Genomic DNA, 9,379 nt, shown 5'->3' on the forward strand with positions numbered 1-9,379 from the left:
AGGAAGAAGAGGACTAGAAGAAGAGGATCTGATCACGCGAGACACAATCATCAACATAAGAACAAACACAAAACATAACAAAACTGAACAAACTGTTAATGTGTGTTTGTGTGCGTGTGTGCGTTTGTGGTCTGATGGAGACTCTGGTGAACAATGATGGACTTTTGGTTTGTTTCTGTCCACTAATGCTTTGACTTTTGCTCTCTATGATGATGAAGAGCGACAGATTCATCTGGATGATTTTATTTCTGATGCTTGAGTGACTGTAGTTTCACATCCTCCTGTGAGCTGCTCCAGGATCAGTTCAGTCTCTGTGACTCTGACTGACTGACGGAGGTTTTTGTACCACTCTTTATCACTGTGTCAACACATCTTTACTGTTGATGTAGTGTAAACTCATACAGTAATAATGTCCAGCATCTTCAGTCTGGACTCCACTGATGCTCAGAGTGAAATCAACATGAGATCCACTGCCACTGAATCTAGATGCTGTTCCTGACTGGAGACGGTTTACGTAATAAATCAAGAGTTTAGGAGCTTCTCCAGGTTTCTGTAAGTACCAGTACAAACAGGGGTATGGGCTGCAGTTTGAATATTGATTGAGTTTGCATCTCATCTCCACATTTTCTCCAGGTTTAACAGGTTCCACTGGACTTTGAGTCACTGTGATCTGAGCTGCACATCCTGAGAAACAAATCATTCACACTATTAGTCTACAAAGATCATCATTTATCAGTCCATCTTTAAGCTTGTTCAGATGACACTACAGCTATAATATATTCAGATATAAACTGGTCACCTCGCAGGATGAAGCTGTATGAAAGAGTCCAGATGAAGATGATGATGAAGGTCATGATGATGAAGATTGATGTGTGTGTCAGTGATGAAGTGTTCAACTCACAGCACTATAAACACTCACAGCACTCAATATGCAAACACACACACACACACACACACACACACACACACACACACACACACACACACATGATCATCTACATCAGGACAGCAGATGCGTTGGTTGTGGTTTTGTGCTGCAGCTTTACTAATAAGCCGCTTCTGAACTGTTGTAATATCTCTGAGCTCGGCTAAATCAGTGTAATGGAGTGATTCTATTCAGAGAGAGATATTCAGAGATATGTTTAGGGATATATTCAGTGTGTCGATGGTTGTGATGTTTGTAATAGTTGAGGGCAGTAAATGTGGTTTGATCTGCTCTATTCTGAGCTGCAGAAACTCTGAACACTGTTTGATTGGTTTAACTCTCTGAACTGGAACAGATTCACTTTCACTTCTGCTCATCAACTCATCATCAGACCCTCATCAAGACTAAGTTTTATAACACTTTTACACTGCATAAATGTAATATTAATGAAATAAAACTGAAGATGGAGTGGTTTGTGTATTTTTGGTTAGACATTACCCTCAGACATTACCCTAATTTTGATTACATATGATCTTAACTGGTGAGTTATGATGAACAATAATTTAATTAATCATTTTCATAATAATCTACTGTATAATTTGAAAAATAACAGCATGTACTGTAAAAGTATGTTTTAAGTGATTTTAAAATATTGATAGTGGAGATGAGAAAATTATGCTGAAACAATTACATGAGGATAAGTAGAAATTATTTTCAGAAAAACTGATAAAGCTCAAGCAAACTTTATATTCAAATCAATATGTGTTGGTTCAAAGCCATTGTGTGTGTTCAGTGTTTGAGCTGCTCCAGGATCAGTTCAGTCTCTGCGACTCTGACTGACGGAGGTTTTTGTATCACTCTTTATCACTGTGTCAACACTGGACCACTGTGGAAACTCTGACAGTAATAATGTCCAGCATCTTCAGTCTGGACTCCACTGATGCTCAGAGTGAAATCTCTGTTAGATCCACTGCCACTGAATCTAGATGCAGTTCCTGACTGAAGCTTTTTCACATAACGAATCAGGAGTTTAGGAGCTTCTCCATGTTTCTGCAAATACCAGAATAAACCTTCATCTCCATCATTCCATCTCTGCACATCTCTGCTGGTTCTGCAGGTGATGGACACGGGTTTGTCTGGTTCTGCTGTGATTGAGGGACTCTGAGTGACGCTGATCTGTCCTCCACACTCTGAAACACAAGAAGAAAGTCAGCATTAGTCCTGAATGTCTGAGCTGTGAGATGCAGTGAAAGTGAGTCTGACCGTGGAGGATCAGCAGCAGAGAGCAGATGATCAGAGCGAGCGTCTTCATCTTCACTGAAGCTCAGAGAACTGAAGGACAGAGATGCTGATTCACAGTCAGACTGATATTGAGCTCCAGTGTCAGGGGCAGGACACACATTCAAAACCTCCAGCTCACACTGAGCACAGATCAGCAAGATCAGCATTAACAAAACCTTCATATTCAAATATAAACATTTTTAAATGAGCCTGTTCTCAAAGCAAGAGTGTAGATTTACTCTCCACCTGCACACAAAAACAAAGAAGAAGTGATGAGCTGAAATGATGATCATTCTCATGTGCTGTTCTGTTCATGCGCTTCATTTCAGGCTTTTGAAAACATTGTAAATAAGTAAATCTAATACACTTAATACTAAAAACAACATGAAATCAAGCAGGTCTCATGCTGCAATATTTACACAATTTCAGTTTGAGGAGGAATTAATCTTCTGGAAAGGGGCAGACATGTGACGCAACAACTATTTTATCTTGATTATTGTTTTTTAATAATTGTTTTGGAGGCCAAAATCAGAAATAAATGATTATTTACAGTCATGCCTACTGTTATGGTGGACTAGCAGCAAACTTGACTTGAAGTGACTTACACTTGTCTTTAATATGTCGCTTGTCTTTCATTATCTCCTCGTCTCAGTTGAGTCTAACACAGTAAATCCTGACTGGATAATTTCCTTTCTAGTTTTGTGCTGCAAACATCTAAACGAACCGTAGCAGCCGCTCACTAGACACCAGAGAAAGGCACAGCCAATCGCCATGTCCATATGTGTTTGAGGGAGATGGAGAACAGGATTGAACCCTTTCTGTACATTTACATTAATGAGAGTTGACAGCATTATTTTATTTTGGACGTGACTAAATTATTGATGGGTCATTTCAGTAATGGGTGGATATTGGTCTGGACACGTCTCCTCTCTCCATGCTAGTTCTACAGCCTTGTCCTGAAAAGTCTCCTTTGATTTCAGGAGTGTGTAGATGTTCATCAGGTGGTTTCAGAGTTTGGGTTTGGACGTCAGATACACATCATTTATACACATTTTCCCTTGTTGATCAGCAAGTGAGGGTTCATATTAATAAGGAGAAATAAAATGAAGGAGATTCATGTGCTGTGTGTGTGTGTGTGTGTGTGTGTGTGTGTGTGTGTGTGTGTGTGTGTGTGTGTGTGTGTGTGTGTGTGTGTGTGTGTAAAGATGTGTGTGTTGTGAGCCTCAGTTCAGTCAGTGAAGCGTTCAGAGGTTTTTGTTCAGCCGCTCTATTAGTTTGTATCACTGTGGTACACTTTCGGCGGCGGCACTAAACTGGATGTTGGCAGTAAGTAAATAAACATATTCTTATTAATACAACAGAGGATTGATCAATTATTTCTAGTCATGTATAGACAGAAAGCTCTTCTCCAGTTGATCATGTTCTGTAATATTGTGTTCTGTGCAGTGAGTAAACAGTGAGTGTTTGTCAGTCGACACCATACAGAGGATTTTCTCTGTTGCAGGATCTTTTGTTTTCAGACTGAATTAAATAATTTCTTGCTTCATAAGATTGTGATTTAGAAATAAATGGCAGCAATTACATTAAACGACTCATTAAAGGCTGCTATTTTAACAGCACTGCAGAATATGAGATGAACTTTTAGCAAAACCTTTTTACATTTAAGTTTTGGTGTTGATTTAGGAAAATGACGAGCTTAAATCTTTATACTTTTGATCACTTTAGTTTGAAGAACTTCACTGTTTTTAAACTGTATCCAACATTTCTTCATGATCATCAAGATATAAATGAGAGTGTGTAAGTGTGTATAATCGTGTGTGACAGATGCTTTTCAGCAGAGCGAGTTACAGTGAAGATGATCCTGAAACTGACACAGAATCATGATCGTCTCTTCAGTGTAACTCTCAGTGCTTTGCTGATCACAGACTCTGCATGAGTTGTGTTTCTGACAGTCAGATTCAGCTTTTAGAGTTAAATCAGACCTCAAATCCTCACTGATCTCCGTCTTTACTCAGTCAGCAAATGTGCTTTGAGAGTTTTTGGTTGAGTTGATCTGGATATTGCGAACGCTGAGAGTTTTAAAGATGTTAAATTCACACGTGTGTTACTGAAAGTCATTCTGGATTGAGGATTTGTGCTTATTTAAAACCAAATAGTTTATTTCAAGTTTATTTCTTCATGAAGCAGCAGATTTATTCTGAACATGTTCTCTTCTCACAGTAATTATGAATATGATCGTGTAAATGGAGGAAAACTTTAATGAGTGACGGCTGAGTGTTTAGAAGATGCTGAATTTACACACAATTGAGTCTCTGAATGACTGTTTAGACTGAACGTGACGCTTTACTGAGTTCTGTTCAGTGTTTTAACCATAATAATATTCATTTTTAATTTAATATATATTAATATACAGAGTCAACTTTATTCTGAACCTGTTATTATCTTCATATGGGAGTCATTGTTCATTGAGTAATGCTTGTTCTCGAGTGTGTGTGTGTGTGTGTGTGTGTGTGTGTGTGTGTGTGTGTGTGTGTGTGTGTGTGTGTGTGTGTGCGTGAGTGTCTCCTGGTCACGGCTGTGTTTGTCTGCTCTTCTCTCCTCAGCCGTCTCTCCTCCTCAAGTGAGCGTCCTGTCGCCCTCCAGTGCAGAGATCTCCTCCAAGCGGGCGGCTACACTGCTGTGTGTGGCCAACAAGGGCTTCCCGTCAGACTGGAGGCTGGTCTGGAAGGTGTCGGGCAGCAGCGGGGGTCAGGAGAGCAGCAGTGCTGGGCTCCTGGAGAAAGACGGTCTGTACAGCTGGAGCAGCAGCCTGACTCTCTCTGAGCAGCAGTGGATGGAGAGCGTCTCAGTGAGCTGTGAGGCCACACGGAGCGGCCAGCCTGCGCACACTGCAGAATACACTGTGACGAGACAGCAGTGTTCAGAGTAGATCTGCAGCACACACACCACATCTGTGTGTCTTTACTCACATTCACTGCACTTTCAGTCTCTCACTGCGCTCTGCTCTGCTTTCTGTCTTTCACACCAGACTAAATGTGTGGAGTTTCTTATTCTGTCATCATTTGATTGTAATTCAGTCAATAAATAAAGCTGTAAGTGTCTGTCTTTGAGTCTCGTGTGTCGTCTTTATTTCAGGACAGTGGCAGTGTGTGTTTCTGTGTCAGTTTAGTTTCTGCTTCATGTTTGATCAATAATCTTCAGTCAGTGGAGCATGAAAACAGCTGCAGATTCAGGAGGAACAGAAACATGCAGATCACTCATCAACATCACTCACACACTGATAGAGGAGCAGAACATGATAGAGAGAGATTTGGGTTATTTATTTGATGGAAAACATAACAAATGCTGTTTTCAGTTCATTTAAATGGAAATTATTACTTTGTGAATTTTTCATGAGTTAAAAGTAATAATTAAATGCAGTACAGCTTCCAGTGCTGATATTGGCACTAAAATGCTGCTTACATGTAGGTCTTCACGTGATTATACTGTATACATATTAAGATTTTATTTTTAACACTGACACTTCTGTTTTTTCCAGATTTTCATTCACTGGACACTTTAATAATTCAGAGATGAGCTCATTAAATAACAGACTGCATGTGCAGAAGTCTGCAGATATTTACCCCATCATTTAGTCTATTTATTTACGTGTACATTTATGTTTTTTTGAATTATTGTCATTAATATTATTGACTAGTATGAAAATGTTCATGATTTATTTATAATGGAGTTTGTACAGTGATATTTTCTGTCTTTCAGTAGATTTATTATGTGAGAGAAATTCTTTGATTACCAAATAAGTGGATCTAATTAGATTTGCTTTGTAAACATAATTTTTTTTTTTAAAGGTAATATTTTTATTTCATAAGTTAAGTTTTTAATTTCTGATACTACCAAAGTCATTCTGCATAAATCTGCAGATATTTTTAAAAAAATTTTTTTTTATACAAAATTCTGTGCAAAATAGCTAAAAATGTCCACAGATTTTGTCTGACGCCAGTCATAACTCAGTGTTCATCTGTGTGTAGTGTGTGTGTTTGAGCTGCTCCAGGATCAGTTCAGTCTCTGTGACTCTGACTGACTGACGGAGGTTGTTGTACCACTCTTTATCACTGTGTGAACACATTTTTACTGTTCATCCAGTAGTAACTCTGACAGTAATAATGTCCAGCATCTTCAGTCTGGACTCCACTGATGCTCAAGGTATAATCACTATGAGATCCACTGCCACTGAATCTAGATAGGGTTCCTGACGCAAGGCTGCTTGCATCATATATAAGGAGTTTGTGAACTTCTCCTGGTTTCTGTAAGTACCAGTAGACACACGGTGGGCCGCAGGTTGAATGTTTACTGAGTTTGCAATACATCTGAATATTTTCACCAGGTCTTACTGTTTTCACAGAAGGAGTCTGAGTCACTGTGATCTCAGCTGCTTTAGAGCCTGAAATACAAAAAATAAATATATATTTGAGTCCATTGTTTGTTTTTAAATGTTTGCTGTACTATTAATCTGTATGCTTACATCAATTTTTGTTTATTTATGTTTTTTTCTATTACAAGTTATTTTTCATTAATTTTAAAATGCATACTGTTCACCTCGCAGGATAAAGCTGTATGAAAGAGTCCAGATGAAGACGATGATGAAGGTCATGATGATGAAGATTGATGTGTGTGTCAGTGATGAAGTGTTCAACTCACAGCACTATAAACACTCACAGCACTCAATATGCAAACACACACACACACACACACACACACACACACACACACACACACACACACACACACACACACACTCACACACACCCACACACACACACTGCGCTCAGCTAATAGAGTTGAACAGTAATGTGTTGTAGTGGTGAACACAGCTGCACTGAGCGTTAATGTCAAATGAAGCTCTTGTGGTTTGATCTGCTCTATTCTGAGCTGCAGAAACTCTGAACACTGTTTGATTGGTTTAACTCTCTGAACTGGAACAGATTCACTTTCACTTCTGCTCATTAACTCATCATCAGACCCTCATCAAGATCAGCTGAAAGATTAATAAGACTTAAACAGCTTCTCAAATAATCAACAGAAATAGATGGAGACTCGAGATTCATCTGGGAGATTCATATGAGACTGGATTTGTGGATCTCTTGTTAGACAGTGATCTGATTCAGTTCAGTTCACAGTTTTAGATTCATTTCAGGATTATATGATTATGGGGTTCAGGCTGATGATGATTTATGCTTTAATATTAATATTTAAGTGCTTCTCGTACAGCGTTCAGTGAAAATAAATGATCAACTTTAGATGTTTCCTGCATCAAGTGTATTGACAGTGAACACATGAATACTGTGTACATGCAGACGACTGACATATGAGCAAGAGTTCAGTGTGTTCATCAAACATTTCAGACTTAAACACACCTAAAACTGACACATTTCATATTTCAGCATTTTATTATTTCCATATTCATCAGGAAAAACAGTTTTAAACTGATTTCAGTGCACTGAGAACTCTGAATTAGAGAAATAGTTCAATATTAGCTGAATTCAGTTTCCTCAAAGTCTCCTAGATGAAGAATAAATCAGTGATATGCTGAGACTCTGTCTGTGTTGATGAGGAATGAGCGCAGTAAATCAGCATTATTCTGTCACAGAAGCAGCTGGAGTTTCCACACAGAGACTGTTTTACTCCAGCAGTAGTGGAGGTGTCATGAGCTGCAGCTTTCTGAAGGTTTTACTCTGCTTTACTGGAGACTGGAGTGTGTTTGAGGCGTCGTGTGTTTATTTGATCATCAGATCATCAGCAGCTCTTGAGGAAAACAGTCGATCCATTCACCGTCAGACTGAACAGATTCACTGATGCTCAATAATGATCACAGAGAAACACAGTCTGTCATCTTCAGTGGGGTTTTTACTATTAAATTAATATTCTGATGGAGACTCTGGTGAACAATGATGGACTTTTGGTTTGTTTCTGTCCACTAATGCTTTGACTTTTGCTCTCTATGATGATGAAGAGCGACAGATTCATCTGGATGATTTTATTTCTGATGCTTGAGTGACTGTAGTTTCACATCCTCCTGTGAGCTGCTCCAGGATCAGTTCAGTCTCTGTGACTCTGACTGACTGACGGAGGTTTTTGTATCACTCTTTATCACTGTGTGAACACTGGACCACTGTGTTCACTCTGACAGTAATAATGTCCAGCATCTTCAGTCTGGACTCCACTGATGCTCAGAGTGAAATCAGTCTTAGATCCACTGCCACTGAATCTAGATGCAGTTCCTGACTGGAGAACAGTTGTGTAATAAATCAGGAGTTTAGGAGCTTCTCCAGGTCTCTGTAAGTACCAGCTAACAAGATAAGTTCCACTGCCATAACAGCAAGGTGGATCTCTGCTGAATCTGCAGTGGACAGTGAGGGATTGTCCAGGTTCAGAAAGCAGCACTGAGGGAGTTTGAGTCACTGTCACCTGACCAATACATTCTGCCAGAGGAGAAACATTAGAAATCATTTGTATAATCATATATAAGATCACAACACCGAAACACAAGTCAATAGCACACATGATGTTGAGGGACACACACCTCCACATAATGCTGCCAGTGTCCAGATCAATATGCTGCTGAAGCTCATTGTTGTTCTTGTAGGTTCAGTTGTAGTGAAAACAGTTGTTGATCGTGTTTTCTGTGTGTCAGAGTTATAAACACATGCAGAGCACTGAAGCGTGTGCCGCTCATGTAAAACACTCCACATGCAAACACTGATGGAGTGAAACTGGTGTAATCTCTTTTACTCTACTGGGAATCCTCACTCACAGATGTGCATTACAGTGTATTCAGTATATCAGCGTGTGTTTTGATTTAAAATAGAGTTAAACAGCATAGCAGAACTTGCAAAACTAAACACTATTACAATGTTAAACTATCATGATGTGGGAGTTTGGATTGTGTATATAGTTTGTATTTTACAGTAAGGTTACAATCCAAGATTTCTGACAAAGACTCTAAGATAAAATACAAGAACTGAATAAAGGATGTCACTGTTTGTTTGCAGTCACCATTAGTGTTGGTCATTAGTGTTGGCTTTACAGGCTTACTAAATCCTATGTTTTGTTGGCTATTTTATCTGTCTGTCTGTATGTTTTAATGAGTATAAATATTTAGTTTATATTGGAAGT

The 9,379-nt window shown here is 38.9% G+C and overlaps 2 protein-coding genes and 1 gene segment (V, D, J or C); 2 read left to right on the forward strand and 1 right to left on the reverse strand.

Moving 5' to 3' along the window:
- Nucleotides 1-9,379, forward strand: part of katnip (katanin interacting protein) — a 1,410,884-nt gene that overhangs the window by 152,337 nt on the left and 1,249,168 nt on the right. The window lies entirely within an intron of this gene.
- LOC147831160 (immunoglobulin kappa variable 1-27-like) lies at nt 722-2,386 on the reverse strand. The segment is given in 2 exon segments: nt 722-2,115; nt 2,189-2,386. Coding segments are annotated over 2 exon segments (375 nt in total).
- On the forward strand, nt 2,271-5,311 carry zgc:153659. Its single transcript, XM_087308946.1, has 3 exons — nt 2,271-2,360; nt 3,481-3,532; nt 4,810-5,311. Exons 1-3 carry the CDS (start codon nt 2,271-2,273, stop codon nt 5,133-5,135), a joined length of 468 nt encoding a protein of 155 aa, XP_087165072.1. The 3' UTR covers nt 5,136-5,311.

The sequence above is a fragment of the Danio rerio genome, chromosome 24, assembly GCF_052040795.2.
Source record: "Danio rerio strain M-AB ecotype USA chromosome 24, GRCz13ab, whole genome shotgun sequence".
NCBI lineage: Eukaryota > Metazoa > Chordata > Actinopteri > Cypriniformes > Danionidae > Danio > Danio rerio.

Excerpts from the sequence above, each read along its gene's own strand:
- zgc:153659 (XM_087308946.1), top strand. The coding sequence starts at position 2,271 with ATGCTGATTCACAGTCAGACTGATATTGAGCTCCAGTGTCAGGGGCAG. Across the intron at positions 2,361-3,480 it reads CTCACACTGAGCACAGATCA|TTTGTATCACTGTGGTACAC; the intron begins GCAAGATCAGCA and ends CCGCTCTATTAG. Across the intron at positions 3,533-4,809 it reads CACTAAACTGGATGTTGGCA|CCGTCTCTCCTCCTCAAGTG; the intron begins GTAAGTAAATAA and ends TTCTCTCCTCAG.